This window comes from Cylas formicarius, unplaced genomic scaffold (genome assembly GCF_029955315.1).
Source record: "Cylas formicarius isolate icCylForm1 unplaced genomic scaffold, icCylForm1.1 PGA_scaffold_3__17_contigs__length_32017465, whole genome shotgun sequence".
NCBI classification, from domain to species: Eukaryota; Metazoa; Arthropoda; class Insecta; order Coleoptera; family Brentidae; genus Cylas; species Cylas formicarius.
The window spans coordinates 20890209-20910418 of record NW_026844326.1 but is presented as its reverse complement, the minus strand read 5'-3'; the positions used below and the strand labels follow the sequence as shown (position 1 = coordinate 20910418).

Here is a 20210-nt window from a genome sequence, read left to right as displayed (position 1 = left end):
TCGGAATTTAAATTCAGATAAAATTGTGGTCCGTAATAGAAAATAATTTTATACCACATGTGTTTAATATTCTTTGGTTTGGTATACTACTTAGCTTAAGTTTATTAGTAACGTGTGTAATACAGCGTGTGTTGAATCGTGTGCGAATTATGCAAATGTAGAAAACACTATTCTATTGAGACTAAGGAAGTTATAAACAATGTTTATTTGACTCTCATTGAACGTGGTGCCAGCAAGCAAACATCTTTAGAAGAAACGGCCACATTGACGAAAATTCCAACATCAACTGCATCGAACATTTTCTCGAGTGTAGATGAAAGTGACCAAGATATAATAAATTGACAAAAGGCAAGTTTTAATGGAATCTTTTAGAATTCGGAAATGGCGACTGGAATATCTAGAAAAAATTAGGATTTACAGAGAACAACAAAGACGGATTATTTACTTGGCTGAAACTTGGGTTGGGTTGACTCGACTGATAAGTGTAAAACAAACGCGCCATCAAAAAGAGGCAAAAGGATAACTATTTTGCATGCTGGCTCTAAAGATGGTTGGTTAGTTGTTTATTAAAGATTCTTCCCTAGATTACCATGAGACACCACCGCCGATTTATTTGAGAGTTGATTTAAAAACAAACTAGTTCCAAACATTCCTCCTAATAGCGTTATTGTAATGGACAATGCAAGTTTTGACTAAAACCCCTTCCTCATGTGACACAAAAGCAACAATCCAAAACTACATGTATAATAACGTCATTTATTTTCACGAAAATTATACCAAAAAACAATTAATTGAGGTTCTCCAAAGGTTGAACCTACAAACGGAATACGTCTGTGATAATTATGCAAAAAATCTAGGGCATACAGTTTTAAGGCTTCCACCTTACCACTGTATATTTAATCCCATTGAACATGTTTGGCACCAACTGAAATCTGCCATTTGTCGTAACAATGCTTTCCACGTGTTAACTCCAATGGCCTCAAACTTATAGAAACCGAAGTTTTTAACATCCCTCCACAAAGTTGGGTAAATTCTGTTAAACATATAGAAAAAGCAGAACAATCGTATATCCATACTGCAAATAATAATTAGAACAGGCGATGATAGGGATAGTTAATAGATAATTAAATTCTAAGCAAAGTAAGGACCTGTTCTGCCATATTTCATTCTTACAGCTTGCCTGGGTCTTTCCTTAATTCGTATCAGTTAGTCACTTTGTTATATCTATGAACAGGCTTTACATAGTGGGTTCTTGAATCGTAGGTGCACCCATGGCTACCCAGCATCAGACGCCGGGCTACCGCAGCCAGTGGGGCAACTTAGGCGCGGGCCACCAGCACACCGCCGTCGGTGCCACCTACTTTCAGCGATTCACACCCGCCGCCCAGGCGCAGCCTCAAGCGCAATCGCCCGCCCAGCAACAGCAGCAACAGACCTATAGCAACGCGACCAGCCAATACAATAACACCAACTCTGTAAGTCACTCCTGAGGTTCTCTTATTTATAAAATGTAATCATCCTTATTCAAAAACATGAGTTTCTTCTGTGACGGTGAAAAAAAAAAAACGCGTGACGGGGCGTTTAAAGGGTAGCGGATTTCTCGGGCACCTTTGCCAAATTTCACTCTCGATTTTCGCTATTATTCCGAGTTCGGCAGTCATTGCCTTTTTATAAATTTCGCGGGTTATTGATGATAATGATGAAGTATGCTTTATTGTCCATGAAAAGAGTATTTCCAACTGAGATAAATATAAATAAACTGCCATAAAATCAATGTAACAGCGCAATTAAACACAAAAAATAAGAATAAAAGATAAACCACAATAAAAACAACTCGTCTACAGGATGAAATGTCCGGGCAGAAAACTTTTTAGTTTTTTTTAAAGCATTTTAGTTTCCCAATTTTTTTTTTAAATGCGAGGTGGTACAAACAAAAATGTCATCGCAGTGTGATTTTGAATTTTCCTTTGGTAAAAATTGATCTAATCTCATCCTCTCATCAATAACATCCAGTAGCTTAGTTAGTTTTCTTCTAAATCTCACAAATGTTACTAGATAAATAAAACTTGTGTTTTTTGTTATTAGGGCTTTTTAATAGCTTTTAAAAAATATACATACATATAGACATATTTCAAATACAACGCATGTGTTTTTGGTTAGTTAGTTATTTTCATAAAACGGCGATAGGTACGACTCGCACAAGTCAAACTTTATTCATATTAAAATTTCGCATCAGGTGGACCTTTTGAACAAGTCTGAGTAACATAAAATTTCTCCGGAATATACCTTGAATGATCAATAATCATCAATAATTTTAGTGTCTTCTCAAACTTTCAGTTTTTTTTTTGCTGGTCGTTGTTTTCCTAGTTTCCTATAGGACACCCTGTATAGTACCGATGAGATCTCGTGTTTTTATAATATTTTTATTGTTTGTTTTATTTGGCATGAGCATGTGCCCGACAATGCGTAGTTTTCCAGATAGATAGAGTATGTCAGCACAGATGTTAAAAAAGATAGTTGGCCGAAACCTCTTAAATATCCATTGACAGATTTTGTCGAAATTTGGTAGAGTGTGTTGTGCAGTGGCGTGCCGGGAGACAACTTATCCAATATTTGACTTTTTTTTACCAACATTTTCAAATTAGGCAACTAAAAATGTAATATTTTTGTCATTTGATTTTTTTGTTATTGCTTATTTGTTTTCGAGAAAAACAAAACCATTGATTTTTTATTGATATATTTAGTAACCATTATCCAAATTTCTTGGAATGCTTCAGTTTTATGTGGCGTATATATATATATATATATATATATATATATATATATATATATATATATATATATATATATATATATATATATATATATATATATATATATATATATATATATATATATATATATATATATATATATATATATAGAGACTAGCTTATCTCTCACTACATGATAATTTTTAAAGTAAAGTTGCTTTTTTTTCTCTAAAGAGAAGCAAGATTTTTTTTGAAGTTTCACACCCTGTATCTATCTATTTCCAGACCCATGTTCATATGAAAAAATTGTCTCATTTTTTCATGCAGACTCACCCTTCAATAATAAATGGGATAGGTCAGTACTTTTATTAAGCGGCAAAAGTTCTAGTGGTTTTGCGTTCGAAATGTTTAGGAGCGGACCACGGCGGGAGCGCAAAAAGAGAATAAGACCAGTGTGCCTTATAATGCTAGATTTTTCTTTAAAACCCTTGTTAAAACCCGGTAATCCGATTATAATTGTCTGAATGTCAATAAAATTTGGGTACGACGATAATAAAATTGTTATCGGGTTTATCTTATCTTCTACTCAGCACAGCCGATTTTAATTGTGCCAGTGTGCGGACCTAGCGATGTTGGTTCTGCCAGTGCACTTTTCTATAGTAAAGTTAGCCCCTGGGGGTTACCTGATTTAATGTGCCGCACAAACGCCGATATTGTTTTTAACGTGCATCCGTCTGTAAGTTTTCTACATTGTTTGAATTAGCTTAAAGCGGAGAGTGTCGAGCAAAGGACGTTATATCCAATGGACAAGTCAATTATAAAACGCATATGGCTGCCAACGTAAACAAAGACTTAGGCTCCGCCTCCGTGTAAATTATGAATGGAGAATCGCGTTGGTAATCAATCAGGTTCCAACCAATAGCATTTTATGTCATGATAAAACACCTAACAGTCCGCAACTAACATAAACGAACCTGTTTCTCTTTGTTTCCTTCACCAGGACGGGTGGGTAATAACTTCTTCCCCTCCATACTGTACTCTCAAAGGGTCACTTTAAAACACTTCATTAAAGACTGTCGCGAGTCACTTCGACGGTTTCCGGTACTTTAGTCAAGGCATTGGGAGGGCTCGGATTCGTAAATGAAAAACACTGATAGTCCCGTCACACGTCAATCACTAAGTGCGTTTAAAATGCGGGCTATTTTGGATATTCGCAATCGAATCAAGTGATGGCGATAAGCCGTTCTATTATAGTTTCTTCTTTTCTTTTTACCAGTACGGCAACCAGCGAGTGCCTACGGCAACATCGCCTTCGAACGCGAGTAGTTCGAGTAGCCACACTGGTGGCAGCCAGGGGGGCGGGGGACCGGCCAACAACGGCTCTGGTGGAAGTAAGTAACATATTTGTGCTTTGGTTATAAATATATACCGACTGTCCGAAACGTGAAATATCTATTGACACTGAATGCGACTCCTTAACTGGAGTGCGTCGGCCTGGTTAAGATGGAATACCCATTAAAAAAATCTGAATAGATATATTTTTAGGTATATTGCAAGAATATAGAACATAAAAAAATATATTGAAAAACATATAATAATATATCGAATTAATGAAATTCTTATTATAATTTAAAATTTCTTGGAGTAATCGTAATATGCAAACATGTAAAATGTGTGTCTTTTGAGAACAGTGTTAAATACTGCCACACTGTTGCGCCTCCGGTATATATATAGACGTGTTTAATTCTAATTCAAACTCGATTTTCTGATTTTCCATAACTGTTTATACCTTGTTTCCGTAAAGCTTAATTCCAATATAAGTTTAATAAAAAACATGGAACATCTTTCAAAGAAACTTCGCGCAGGCTACTGTAATTCCATTTACAAAACTTGGGAATTTTTCCTGCGTCGGTTTTTGTTGAGTCGAACTTGCTAAAGTTTCGCCAATCATCCTGTTGGCTTCTTCAGAGCTTATCTGAAACTGTTTCAGACTGAACAATAACCAACACAGGAGGAAGTTTTGTAATTAGTCTAGCATAAAACATCCTCACAATGACTTTTTTCTACTCCCTTCTCGGAAATTCTCAATTATAAATCGAAGATATTATCCACCCATTATTACCCAAAAACTAGTGGTCCTAGAAAATCACTCCTACCAGTTTTACATTTTTCCATAAAGTAAAAAAGGAAAATCTCGATAAACAGAAAATAATATAGCGGGTGTGCTGTTTATAGGAATACACAATTGTATGTTAAGTCACTTGCTCATTTGGCACGAGCGGAGCGCAGCGGAGCGAGTGCTTAATAAACGAGTGGCTTAAAAAGTTTACCAAACGTGTTGCATACTATTCTTTTTCTACGGAAATAAGTTTTTGGACACATTTTTGCACAACAACATAAATACATTCACTTATATCACCGTCAGAATTGACAAATGTCAAAATTACTCACAAACCTGTGTGGTAATATCCCGCAAATGTCTGATGTGGCAAAATTAGATTTTCCGCACGCGAAATCAGTGTATAATTTTTCAGAAGGGAATAGAAAAAAAAGTGTTTATAAAACTGCGCTACATTTATTTTTTAAAATTGATAATATAGGTAGCTAAAACGTAATTTCAGGGAAAAGTGCCTGGACCTTTGCGCGACACACCTATGAGAAACATTCCGATGGTAGTCAAAACTTCTTCAAAGTTTTAACTTGTATAGAGGTGTATAATTTAAAATAGTACTTTATAAGACATTTCAGAAAAGTGACTTTTTCGTACCTATTGAGGTTTTATTGTTCTACAGTTTTCTGAAATAGATTATCGAATGTTAATAAAATTACCACTGAAAGTCAGTTTTTAACCGACCTCATCTGTCGCTTAGGCATGCAGAACAACGCAAGCAACTCAACGCAATCGAACGGGTCATCTCAGAGCGGAGGCGGAGGCGGTGGTGGCGGCGGCGGCGGCGGCTCCGAACAACTGAGCAAAACGAACCTGTACATTAGGGGCCTGAACCCGGGCACGACCGACAAGGATCTTGTCAATATGTGCCAACAGTAAGTTCGCTAGTCAATTCCCTGTCGAAGATCAAAAAGTGCGCGCCATATTGGGAAGTTTTTTGTCATTTTTCTTTAAAATAGTTAAAAATAGTTTAAAATACTTAAAGTATCTGAAAAGTCGGTATATAAGTGTGAGTTTGATGAAGTAGATTTTTTTTTAAGTGTTGTATGTTTCTGGAAGCATTTTGGAAAAGAAATGTGTATGATATGCGCAATTCAATGTCAAAACGTTTGTGTATTGTGACGCGTACTTTTTGAAACGCACTGTAGTTAGAGACTGCCGGACGCAGCAAAGTTCTAAACGGTCCCTTTTGTTTTGCAGATACGGTACAATCATTTCAACCAAAGCAATTTTAGATAAAAATACTAACAAATGTAAAGGTGAGTAGTAAACGTCCATCTCCTAACCTTAGATCGATTCGCCCCCCCACCCCAAAAAAAACGTTTCACCTGTTTTTTCTTTTTTATTTCAGGTTATGGATTTGTAGATTTTGAGAGTCCCGTCGCCGCGGAGGGGGCAGTCAAAGCGTTGACCGCCCGAAACATTCAGGCGCAAATGGCGAAAGTGGGTATCTGGTATCAACAACGTAGACAAGCCACTGTACGTTTGCATGCAAGTAATACCTAGCTTTACGAACTACTCTGTCACAGGCAACCATTGTAAATATTTGTTTCTGTAAATACATACTTACCTCTCGGTATTCACTTTTTCCAGGGGTGTGGGGGGAATAGACCACCTCTAGCCAAAATACATATATACAACCAACCAAAAGATCTAGCAGTACTAGTATACGCCACAAAACATTTTTGCGGCCAAATAATAAATAAGTGTACAAAAATAAAAATAATGTAGACCGTAAAACGGAGTGAGTTTGATCAATTTAAACTTTATTTTTGCCGTAATTTAAACAATTTCCTATATTAATTGTCTCTCTAAGGGGTGAGATCATGCAAGGTAGATTGATGACACTGTTCTTACTGGATTATGTTTTATTATGTAAAAAGAGCAAATATCTTACTCTTCCAACGGTTTCGGCGTTGAAACGCTGATTCCGCTGATAACAGTTTTCTTTTACGTCAAAAGTTCTTTCCATGTTCTCAAGTGTTTGCTTTAAAAGCTTAGGGAATTAATTTTTTTTAAATCCTCCGTGTCTAATTTTCTTTTGTACGTTCTTCCCATTTTGACGCTCGTTCTTCCCATAGCGCGAATTTGACAAAAATATTTAAACAAGTAAAAAATTGTTAAAAGCTCGGAAACAAAACGAAGGATAAACGACAGGGGAATTCTGGTGTACCTACAGTAAGAAATTCAGATATTTTATTTTTTTTTAAATTCAAGAATGCTGCAAACATGTTCGTTGTGGATTTATACTTAATAAGAATGCTTCCCGTTATTCCTGGCCAAGCAATCAGGTTGAATAAAAATAAAACTTCAGTTTTTCTAACATTTCCAAGTTTTCCTGGAAGGACTTCTATGACACTATAGTCTACCCATTTCTCTTAATTTGTCAACTGCTGAATGAAAATGAAAGTTTGACATCCACTATGACACTAGAGTCTACCCATTTCTCTTAATTTGTCAACTGCTGAATGAAAATGAAAGTTTGACATCCAAGGCTCATACCAATTTTTGACTTGAAATACTTTTTTTATTTAATCACCATTTAGCCACCACACACCAACAAATCTTTGATGTTGTTGGTAATTTCGTGATAACAATGAAGATAGTCTTGCTCAACTTTACCTCAGAAGTACTATATTTTACACACATTCTATGGCCAGATGAGTGGGTAAAGAACTTTATGTTGTTGGCAAAACAATTTATTTAAGTCTACAATTCCACAGTGTCCTGAATTTTATGAATAACAAGTTCAAGAAGAGATTTTTTAAAATTCTCATTAAGTGGTTTGCGTGTCAAAATTGCTAACTCAAATAGAAAATTCTCTCTTCACGGTGACCACTAAGCATCAGCTATGTATTATAGCAATTTTTGGAGGTGGTGGAGATATTGTAATTTTAATCTACATTGCAAATAGGCGCGACACCATTCTACTATCGCTGTGACAGAGTACTAAATAACAAAAACTCAATTCTAGTGTTCTGTAACTCACATCGGATGCGCATCATAAAACTAATTAACCGAGACACACTAGACTTGATTTTGTTTCGTACTTTTTTTCATGTTTTTTTTTTATTTATTTACTTTATAACGTAGTTAATAGATCTGTCATGTGCTATGCATAGATGCATGCCGAACTTAGGAACCGAGAAAGGAAAAAAAGAGGAAGATCGCCAATTAATCTAGAAAATTAAGTACCCAAATGTTTTAAATGTGATGCGCGTAAAAAAAATGTTTTGCGTACATTGGAAGGGGCATGTCGAGTTTAAATGCCAGACACTTATGGGAATGATTACCACCAAAAGTTCACTCTGGCGTTCAGACGTTAAGTTTTGACGAGAAAAAAGAAAGTCTTAATTTCCTTTTTACTGCTCTGGGAGTAACAGTTTTGGTTCAAGTGGCTGTGACATAATCGAATAATAAAAGCATTGCATGTTGTATAAAAATAGCTATAGTCTGTTCGATACTGAAAGAGAGAGTTCAATATTTGAAAAAAAATTTACATCGCGGTTTGGGTATAAAAAAGACCACAAGTAGAACTCGGTAGTGCCAGTTGCCATGTTTGTTGACTGGAACCTCATTTATCCCCTCCTTATTGTGAAACACGTTCTATGGGCAAAAAAATTTTTAGGCTCAACTACGAGTATCCGAAGACTATTTCCAAACGCTTCGCGTATTTATATGTCATAGTTCCAAATTTTACCTCGCCCCGCTTTTGAACCTTCTGTTACTAATTTTGATAATATTTTTGCCCATTTTAATTTAATACACCTCCTAAACATTTTTCCAATATCAAACAGACTATGGATAAATTTAATTTGCATTTTAATTTGTACAGAATTAATCCGGATTGCGGCAATATACTCGACTAACCAATTATATTGTTTACATTCTAACTAGGATAATTTTGAGGTTTCGCCTTTTGGCAGTTTTGCAATTGTTAACGTCGATTTTTCACTCGTTTCCATCTCGTCAAGAGTTTCGAATATTTTTTCTAAAACAAGCGTAGCTTAAAACAAACTTAATCAAATGCCGCGATATCGCGGTCAGTGTTTAAAGGCGACGTCTCGGCCCTAACGAGAGCGTTCTGTTTGTCAACAGCAACAGGAACAAGATCCGACAAACTTGTACATAGCAAATCTGCCCCCGACATACAAAGAAGCAGATCTCGACAGTTTGCTTTCCAAGTACGGCCAGGTGATTTCTACAAGGATTCTTCGCGATTCGGCAGGTGAGTAATAAAAGTATTGTCCGTGACGCATAGCTTATTATATTACTTTGAGAGGAAGTCGAGCTGAGTCGCAGCAGAAATTATTTATTAAAGTTTTAAGTTATACATATTTTGCAGTTCCACAAATTTTGGTTCTCAACTTTTATTCTATCTGTGGTTAAGCTGTGGTTTTGTGGGCTCGCGTTCAAGAAGTCTCGATCGTTGCAGGGATATCGAAGGGGGTGGGATTTGCCCGCATGGAAAGCAAAGAAAAGTGCGAGCAAATCATCCAGATGTTCAACGGGCACCCGTTGCCGAACTGCAAGGACCCCCTGTTGGTGAAATTCGCCGACGGGGGCAACAAAAAGAAGAACCTCTATAAGAGCAACGATAACGCCAAGATGTGGCGCGAGACGGCCGAGGGCATGAGCGCGGTCGCTTACGCCACCCCCGAGGCGCTTGCGCAGAACGGAGTGGCTAGTCAGCACATGATCCCCACTTTCGGCTACAGGCAACTGAACCAGGTAATCTTGTCATATAAAAAAACTCTAGAACTAAGTTCTGAACAAAAAGACCTTTCCAACACAAAATATTTACTTAAAAAGATGGGGCGTTTCTTCTGAAACTAGGCGCCACCAATAACAAAATCCTAGTTGTGTTCAGTGACCGTGAATACAGTCGCGTTAACGCTTCCCGCCTTTTTTCAAAAACTAAAACAAACCTAAGCTTACAGATGTCGCTATCGGACTTCATTTATGTATTTAAACTAGAGCCCCGTTGTTGGGTTTAAATCAATGTTTACATATTATTTGATGTATTAATGTTAAATAACAGAGTTCAGTAGTAAAGTTTCTTGAACCTTTTTAATTGATAGATTGTGCAGTAAACAGTTACCGATAACCCCGGTCTATTAGTCCATTTAACCCATGTTTTCTTCGACATTGCGGGTATAAGTGTGACGCGGTGTTCTCCAACTATTTTTGCCGTCTCTTTTGCGTTGAACGCGTTTTGTCTGTTTTTGCAGTATCCAAGCGCGTACGGCGCCCCCTGGGGGATGCCGCAATACGCGGTAATGCCGGCGGCTATTCCGCCGGTAGACGAAGCTTACAGTTTGACCGGGCACATGCAGGGCCGTGACGGGCAGACGCCCCGCGCGATACCGATGATGGTCCCGACAAACGAAACGTCAATGCAGTACACGAACATGATACCACAACTGGCCGCCCACATGGGCGCGATGCAATTGTCCGCGCCGGGATCTTACATTTCACCACAGGTAGTGTGCATTGTTTTTTTTTAACTTGGAGTGGTTCCCCGCCCTTTTTATACCAACCAAGGCAAATAATAATAATGATAAGTGACAGGAGATATTTTGGATCTCAAAATATCTTGCTAACTAACCAACTAACATTTTTCGCTCCCTAAGCTTTTATATATAATTCAAGATCCAACACGTTTCCCGTACTTTATCTACAAAACCTTTGGTGTTGGATACTGCAGGTTTTTAGCGTTATTAAAAACTTTATTATAACACTTTTACTCTTGGGGTTTTGTGGCTCCCAATAAATATTCTACAAGAACTACTAAAGAATGTTAACAAACTTTTTCATCCGTTTTGTAGTTATGATGTTTGGTAAGAGCAGCGACAGCTTTTATAGACAGTCAAAAATGGTGTTTTCCCAATTTCCTTGAAAAATTTAAAAACATTAAGTTTAATTTTTAACTTTATCAAAATATTTATAAAAAAAAAACAAGCACAGTTCTTTCAAGAACAAGTAAATGAATCGCAACTGCAAAGCCTAAAATGCCTAATTTATCTGTGATGTTTTATAACGGTTATAAAGGCTTTTATAAATACTTTGTGGTAACTTATAAATGTATAAAACTAACCAATTTGAAAATCACCATAACTTAGGTTTTTTTGCAACAGCAATATTCCTATAAAACACGTATATAAAACTATAAGTTTTTAAAAAGCGAATCTGGTAAATGCGACCTCCTTTTATATGGCCACAAACAAAACTGTGTTTAAAAAAAAAGGGTGAAGCAAACTGGATTCGTTTTGTGTTTGGTGTTTATTCCTTGATGTTAGTTACAAATAAGTAGGAAGTAAAAAAAAGTTCTATATGGGTCACTATTTACTTTTATAAGATTCTTCATTTAAGCGCTATGAGTGTAACGAAAACATTTCGTGAACGTTGTCAGGTTTTATAAAATAGGTAATGGAAACGTAACCCTTATAAAACAAGAAAAAAACGTTAATCGGGAAGCTCGTGGTGCAAGAAATTTTTTTTTATCTCCATTATCGGTATTTGCTATTTTCCAGATAAAATAAGATAAGCTCATTGATGTTGATAGTTATCGTTATGGGAGCTCACAAAGAGTGATGAACTTTAAACAAATTAAAAATTGACTTGGATGATATTATAAAGCAGTAAATAGATTCTCTAATTCATACACTTTGCCTTGAAGTTTTTGTGTTTAAGTATATACTATACTCGTATAAAATTGCTGTACCTCATTTCTTATAGCGAAAGAGTAATAAAATATAAATTTGGAATGACAGGGATCATAAAAAACAGACTCGAAAACTTATAGGTTATATCGTTGTATCGTAAAACTAAATTGCATAAAATAAAAAGACGAGTTTGACCAATGTGTAATGTGAAAGCGGCGATACTACAATATAATAAATAGAATAGTAAATAATTGGAGATATTGATTATTCTAGGATGAGACTAAATAGAAAGTTATATGGTATAGCGGTAAAGATAATATAAAAATAGTAATAAATATTATTATTTAAAAGCAAATCGATTTACAATACAAATGCATTTGTAAATTTTAGTCCTCAGGTTCCCAGTAGTCAGATGAACTAAGATCGTAGAGAAATAATAAGGTACTCTACAGTGTTTTCTAGCACGTTATCAGCTTTCCACATTCTTCTATTTTCATACTAGCTCCATTTTTCACAAGCCGCTGTCTCTATTCGCGCCTATTCTAATTCTATGGAGTTTAATTTACAGTGATATGGCGAAATACATATATTTCATTTTGAAGCGATTTCTTCGACAACAAATTCCTTACAATAGGTTTTTCAAATTTACAATCTTAAGGAGCTCCTTAGGCAGCAGATCTTTCTTAAATTACTTCTTTGTTTTTTCCAAGACGTGGGTACTTTTTCAGATTTTGGCGTGGTCGTTCAACGTAGATACATATTTTTTTTAATAAAACAAATGTATTATGGTTCTGATAGCGGTCTTTTCATTCTCTATTTTTTCAACTCAGAATGTTGATTTTTGGTGGCGAATAGCTTTGCATGCTGACAAAGCCTGCGCTTTGCCAACAATTTCCGGAAAGTAACTATAATTGTGATTTTAAACACTAAGGCATAATAGGCTGGTCCACTCTAGGGAGGGACCATTGGAATAGGGCTAAGACCATTAAGTAGTGATTTATGACTCTCTGGCATTAAGAAACAGAGCTTAGTAGACTTGGTTTTATATTTTTGCTCCTTATTCCAGAATTACTATACCCAATTTACGCCGATACTGCATGCGATGCCCGTGGATTCGGAACACACGAGCAACGCCGCCAGTCCGGAGGACCCGTATCAGACTTACCAGGCAGCGCCTCAGAAATAGATAGTTTAGTTTTTCCATTAGTGAAATCGTCCGGAAGAGAGAGACTGGCGTGCTGTTTGCGCTGTCTATTTGAGCTCCCGAGTCGCTCCGGCGGGATTTTTTTTCTGCGTGCCATCTTTCGCGAAAGTAGATCAGTTAGAGTTTAGTCGGTACGACGACGTAGTTGCGTTTTGCCCGCGAAATTCTGCGGTTATGAGTTCCAAACAAAACCCATCATTGTTGCTCAAATATTAAAGCTAAATCCAGCTGGGATCGGGTAGACGAGAGTCGACTCAGTAGTTCAAGTAGTTAGGACGTAAGTAAGGGACAGGAAGGTTAGGAACGGGCGCGCGAGAATCGTACCCAAATCGGTCGGTGTTGTTGAATTTTTTTCTTTCGGGTGGTGTATTATAAAATTGTTGACGAAGATGGATGATCGTTGACGCGGAAAGTGAGTTTGCATCGATCTATGCGTCTCCTTTTGTGTATATTAAAGCTGACTGTGTGCTTGGCGAAGGTAAAAAATTAACTTTAGGTGGTTCACCCGCTAAAAAAATGAATGTGTACATATTAAACGCGTGAAGCTCGCGCACTGTCAGGTATTTATATCAGGTCTCGTTTGACTTTTTCGTCGGTTTGGGACGTTGGGCGTCCCTTTTCATTTCCCCAAGATGTCGGGGTCGCGTCCACTGGGACCGGCGCCGGTTTTGTTATGTAGATGTTTGATTTTGACTCTTTTTTTTTTAAATAATGTTACAAAAAGAAAAAAACGGACTGAATATGTAAAGTAGATATTTTTGATACAGTATGTTCCTAGTTTCAAAAACATTGTATTGAAAATATGTCTTATATTTGAAAACTCGTATCTGTGTAAGGAAGGCGTGTTCGTTTATTTGTTTTCAGGGTGCCGAGATAAATTTATATGATTTGCTTAGTCGGCGACGGTGTACATACGTACGTAATGCAGTCGAGAGTTTCTTACACAGATAACTTAATATACCAACACAATTTAAATGGAAGTAAAAGATTTAGAATAGAAATTTTAGATTTAAAAAGCAGTCACGAAAAGCGGCCACCGAGATGGTGCCACATTTTTCTAAAAGGTATGCGCCTAATTTGCCAAAATTCGTCGGGCTAGGAGGAGTTGGGTTGATCTTTTCTATATTGACGGTTTTTCCTTGTGCCAAATTTTATGCCGCCGTGTTAGTTTGTTCTTAAGCCTGATTTATTCTTGTAAAGTTTTTCAAGTTTGAATGTCAAACACCTTACTTACTCAAGAATTAAGGTGTTTTACAAGAATTTAGTATTACCAACTGTTGCTGACATTATGATATACGCTATGACAAAATAATTTTAATTTGAGCTGACGTAGTATTACCGAATATTTACTTTACAAAACATAACACAACATATAACGTCAAACTTCTCGTCGTTTAGCAGCGGCAGCAACGTCAAGAGGACAATAAATGCAAAGCTGATAATATCACATAATACCATTTTCACAAGTGTAAAACAGGTTTTAGACTATTGCGTATTTCAAATGTCAAACAAATTGATATTTCACTGTCAAAACAATTTTTTTTTCAAATATCCTTTTTTTATAAGAACAATTTTAAAACGTTTGCCAAAAGTTGGCTCTCTATAAAATAGGATGTCTTATGCTGACCCTTTGACTAACATTAACGTAACAACGTAAAGACACAAATATCTCCCAGCAACAATGATTTTCCATGGGATAATATCATTTGTTACTGGATGAGACCAATATGTGACATAAGATGACAGGTCTTGGGCATTTGTCGTTTTTTTTTTTTGGTAAATTAGGAGTATTGAGCTTTTGGCGCAAGACAGATAAATGTAAAGTCGATCTTCCCAAGCTGCAAACTGCATGCGGCATAGGTTAGGTAAATTTAGTATTTTATTTTTGATGAAGATCTACATAGGTAGTTGTGTACACTTATACTGCAGGTACCGCGAAACTGCTCACATGTAATTAAATCAAACAAATTCTTCCTAAACACTTAACATCCAAACAATACGATAAAACTTCCAAAAAATCGTCTCTAATGCTGAATATTTTTGGAATCGTTTTCCTTTTCGTATTTTTTTTCTTTCTGTTTTTCAAGCACCAACTCGATTTCGGTGATAAAATCTTAAACCAATCGAAGAGCGGGAGTACGAGATGGGGTGAACGTCAATCTCTAGTTTGTTCATCTTTTTAGTTGGAAAAAGGTCGACTCATTATTACTTAATACTGTTAACGTTTTCCGCACTTGGCCCTTTTCGCAGTTCCACTTTTCAATTGCACTCGTGTGTCTAAATTGATCTCAGTTCCTAACGACAACTTTATTTAAGAATTGGAAAGCTATAAGCTATGAGTTTATCGACGTCTATGAAAAAAAAATTGACTATCGAGTGGAGTCGTTCCGATTTTTCGGTAGTTTACAAAAATCCAAGAGCACGGACGGGCATTAGTTTTCTGTTGAGTTGGATTTTGGGATTTTTTTCTCTTTTTTCGCCGCACGTTTTTCTTAATTGCAAATATATTCACATTTTTTTCTGCGCAGTCGCGACGCGGCGGACGAATTTTTCCTTGTATTATAATTTATTTCTCAGTTTATTGTATATTCGACATTCCAGTGTCTTATTATTTATTTGAATATTTATTTTACGCAATATTAATTTTTTGTTTTAACGAAAATCTCTGTTTGTACAGTTTTTATATATTATAGTGCAATTTGTTTATCTTTAGAATTTATTTATGCCTATGAAAGAAATTTATCTATAATATTCGGTATCCTCTTTTAAATGGACTGACTTAAGAAGTAAAAAGTAAAAAACATTTATTTTGGAAACCGTTGCCGCCGGTCGATGGTCCGGATCGATAAGTAGCTGTGATTACAAAAATTTTCAGTCATTTTTCTTTTTGTAGAGTCTACGTATATTGGGAAGGCGTGTTTCTCGAGAGTCTCTCAGCTTATCGACCGGCCGATGGTTTAACGTAAATTGATTATAGCCTTTCGAAATGAGTTAGGCCGTCCTGCGACGATTCGCGCTCCCGCCATCTTTCGCAATTTTTACTCTTTCAAAATGGTTCTCAGTAAGTAAGCGCCACCATAGAGCGGAGATCTTGTAGTAGAGTTTTAGGGCACACCCAGAGATTATTGAGAGAAGTTGAATATTCTTTGTTGCTTTATGTTGTTGTTAAGTTTAAGAGTTTATCGTTAAGACGAAAGAGGGCGGCCGCGTCGCGCAGGTCGGACAGTGAAATGATAAAACCAAACCTTCACGTATATTGGAAATCGTGCCTTTTCAGAGAGTCCATTGACAGGGATAAACTGAAAAAAATATTTTAATATATTTTTTTAACTCGGTGTTTTTCAATAAAACCGATAAAACCAAATTTTTAAATTCTAGCTCTGTGTTGTAGGCAGTTGTGTGTTTTTCGTTACACGTTTTAGATTCGGCGCGAGAAACGGATAAATTCGATACGGTTCAAAAATCAACAGTGTCGAATTGTCCTGTTTTTCCATGAAGTAATGGAGGCCAGGGTCTAGAATAAGGCACAGCATAATAATCTGCTATTGCAGGGAAGTGTCTTACATCACGTCCTCCATCCAAAAAATTTGTTTGTAATTAGGTAAGCTACGAATCACGTATATCGAGTGTTATAGAAGTTTACACATTGGTTGTTGCTAAAAATTGTGCGATTGGTTGGTTGGTAATTCGGCTTGACAGTCACCGGCGATTCAAATATGGTGGGCGGCCCGATTCACAACAGGGAATTGAAAATATTGCGGAAATTCTACTGACGACGAAGACTGAAAAATAAACCCAAGTTGTTTTCACTTTTCCTCCCCGATAAAAATTTTTGTAAAGTTTTAGAACACTCGAGTTTCTTTATCGAGACCGATATAGCTCAATTAACGTCATTTTAATTACCGACATACACGCGTTGCGCGTCAAAGAGGTGAATTCCATTTTTGGAATTTTATTGTTTACCGATATTTTTTTTGGACAAATACAAGCCCGCGTTAAAATGAATTTAATTGAGCGATTATAGCTGAAACCAAATATTGTAATTGACAACATTACTTTGAACGTTTTTACAGTGTTCACCGATTGAATAGAACATAAACACAAGTTTATTTTGGTATGCCTCTACCACGAGGTATATGACTATTTTTAGACTTTAATTGGTAAAAAAAAAACGACTACCTATTAAGTAAAAAATCGTGATCGGACGAGGTCTTGATCATTGTAAAAAGTATGCGAAAGCATTTGTAGGGATAGGTTAGCTTCTAGTTATAGTCTAGTACTTAGACGTAGTTTAGGTGAAACTAAGCTAAGAGTAAAAACGTAGAATAGGATAGCCCGTAAGTTAAGAAAAACGTTTTGGCGAAGATGCGACAGTTAATTTAAAGTTTACATAGATATATTTAAAGGTAACCGGGACAGAGTCATACTTTTGCAAAGAGAATTGCAACGGTATTGCTTTCTGGAGGAAGACGTGCGCGTTGTGTTTTCGCCAAAATTCAGATTAGTTATCTGAAAAGATAGTCTTAAGTAAGTGTTTTTTGTTATAAATTTAAGTATGTTTTGTTTTCTTTTTGTATTTGTAAGTCTTTTTGTGTTGGTAAAATAAAAGCGTATTTGTCCAAGGAGACTTTCGTATTTCCCGATTCCTTATTTCTTATTCCTTCATCTTCCATATCAAAATTATTTTCCGGTTTATGCAAATTGCAAACAAACATGTCGAATTATCATCGTCATCTGCATGAAATAGTAATTTCATCGTTAATTCCAATGACAAGTAATTAATGAAGTTCTTGACCAAGCATACTGGTTTTACACTGGGAACGCGAGCATTTGATATCTCAAAATTTCATTCAGCAAGTCTATCAATAATATTTGGCTGTTTTTGTGGTTTTGCAACTGTGTGTATTGGTAATAGTCCTTAGTTGAAATGTTAAGCCCTCAGTCTGTTCTATAGAGAAATAAAAGGAATGAAACTAGTCAATACGCAATCTATTTTGAAATTCGCTTCAGTCCTCTAAAGCTTATTAGGGATTCATTATATCTAAATCTAAAGAGCTTTATTTAAAACTGCTTTTATTATTTTCATTTATTTATTATTTAATAATTTTATTTATTATTATTATTTATTATTTAAAACTGCTTGATTAAGCACTGTTTAGTAAATAAAGTCCAAGCTATGTGAACTCATTTTATCTGTAACTCGGTACACATTATTATAAAACCCATTATGCTAAAACAATTTGGCTGGATGCGCGCGTTCATTGATGTAAAATAACCTTACTTTTTCATGTATTATATCAATGAATTAATCATGAAGAAGTTATCATAAAACTATTTGTTGAAAATATGCATATAAATTTCACACACTACACTTTTCATCATTTTTAAATCGCGATCTTGACATAACCAATTTTCTTCCGAAAATTTATTGGGATCCTGCCAAATTTTCAAAAAGTCGCACAGCCAAAATGAAAACTGTTTAATTCCATTGATCAGTTGCTTGAAGATATTTTTTTAATTGGCATTAGTAAACTTTTGTTGACATTGTGACAGCTACGTCACAAACCTAATGGTCTTTGTAATACTTGGATAAAAGTTCTTCATTCTCTCGTTTAAATGGTGTTTATCAAACTTGTTGCATTATTTACTATTGGCACCTACATTATACAACTATTGTATATGAAACGAGTGGTGCTCATTTAAATAAATCGTCGGTAAAATTAAAACCTAGCACTTGGCAACATCAACCCATTATAAAAATGAAATCTCACCGTCTACTTGTGTTAAAATATTAGACATTGTACAATCATTGGATACGAATTAAAATTCGGTGTCATTATTGCTTACCTGTTAAACCAATCGAACCACAAAACAATCACAATTTCTTTTAATAACCACATCGTCTAAATTAATACTACGAATGTCAGTTTCTAACCTCACTTGAAATATACGCAGGACATAAATTGAATTGTCGCTTTCATGACACATTTGACAAAAAAGTAACTACTCCTCTGATGTGATTTTATCATAGAGCACATGTGCCCTGCCTATGTTGCAAATACAGAAATTTTTAAGCGACGAAGGCAGACATTATTAAGATATTCCTTTTAATATGCGCATGCGTAGTCATTTAAATTCTCGTTTTTCGATCAGCAACCAACATGGCCGCTGACAGTTCGTCAATTCGACATTGTGCTCTCAAAATATGCCCAGATCTCTTTAAAGGTTCTGCAAAAATGAGTCAAGTGAGCTAACTGCAGGTTAGTTGCGTATAATTTAAAGGTTTGCTGGGAAGATTATTCCCATCTCTACGAAAATATTGGCACCCAAGGCGTTGGGTACCAGGATCAGTACCGTAACAGTCGTCGCGCTACAATCTACGGTCCACTGAGGATGACTGCCGCAGTAGCAGTTGAACGCTTTGGTAGCAAAACCAATAGACAAAACAATCATCAAAATTCTGCAGGAGTAATCCTTAAGCGAGGCGCTCGCGATATTTCCCTGTATTCGAACTTCATGGAAATTAGAATAGTTTCAAAAATTCGTTGACACTTTATTCTAGAAGATATACCTAACAGCCCTTCTCGATATTTGACATCAAAAATTAGTCCCAATGAGCCATGACTTCAGGTTGATGTAATAAGAAATATAAGGTTATAAGGCGTTTTTGAGGTATCCATTAACCAAAAAAAAAAATCAAAATCAAACCGTAATCAAAGAATTTACAACGATGTACAGTCCTAAGCGGGGCGCAAACGATATTTCAAACACCCTGTAATGAAATATTATAAAAATTGTTATAGTTGGGTTCTAAGAATAAGAATTCGTTGCCAATTTTTTTCTTAATAAATTCCTAATAGTACTTCTGTCTTCTCTCTTTTTTGTTAAGTAGTCCCAGTTGGCTATGATTTTAAATTGAAGCAATAATCAAAACAAGATTTTACTGCATTTTTCAGAGGTCTATCCAACAAAAAAATATATCAAAATCGAACCATAAACAAAGATTTTACAAGGGTGCATAAGTGGGACTCACTGGAATAACCCATTATAAATATCAAACCGCCCCGTCTACACTTCCGTTAAACGTTATGCATGCGCAATGCGAGTAAAATTCGTTACAATTATGGCTTACCTAATCCATCGAAGCAGTCACCTCCTTAAGTTTCTGTAAAAACTGTTTAAAGTTTATTTTAATAACCAAGATCTTTAAACTATTACAGTACGGACGTCACTTTCTAAGCACGGAAAATTACGCAGGGACACGACAAATCTGCTTGTCACTTTCATGGCACATCTGATAATTTTAAAACAATGTTTCGGTAGGAGCTAAAGATTGTCGTTTTTTCTGCAGGACTTCCAAATTACATAAACATATTTGATAATAATTTCTTTAATCATGTTCCAAATTGCAATTAATC

The 20210-nt window shown here is 35.9% G+C and overlaps 1 protein-coding gene across 6 annotated transcripts in view; it reads left to right on the top strand.

The window, feature by feature from the left end:
- The window catches only part of LOC132699161 (protein alan shepard), a 90868-nt gene extending 75370 nt beyond the window's left edge, over positions 1-15498 (top strand). For 5 of the 6 annotated variants that reach the window (XM_060665711.1, XM_060665709.1, XM_060665714.1 and 2 more), the window contains 9 exons: positions 1264-1475; positions 4030-4144; positions 5624-5798; positions 6124-6182; positions 6275-6402; positions 9022-9151; positions 9359-9654; positions 10155-10406; positions 12655-15498. In XM_060665711.1, the coding sequence (XP_060521694.1) occupies positions 1272-1475; positions 4030-4144; positions 5624-5798; positions 6124-6182; positions 6275-6402; positions 9022-9151; positions 9359-9654; positions 10155-10406; positions 12655-12774 (1479 nt within the window). In that variant the 5' untranslated portion in view covers positions 1264-1271 and the 3' untranslated portion in view covers positions 12775-15498. The remainder of the gene's footprint in view (positions 1-1263; positions 1476-4029; positions 4145-5623; positions 5799-6123; positions 6183-6274; positions 6403-9021; positions 9152-9358; positions 9655-10154; positions 10407-12654) is intronic. The other variant, XM_060665710.1, reaches the window with a different exon arrangement.
- Positions 15499-20210: the final 4712 nt, after the last annotated feature.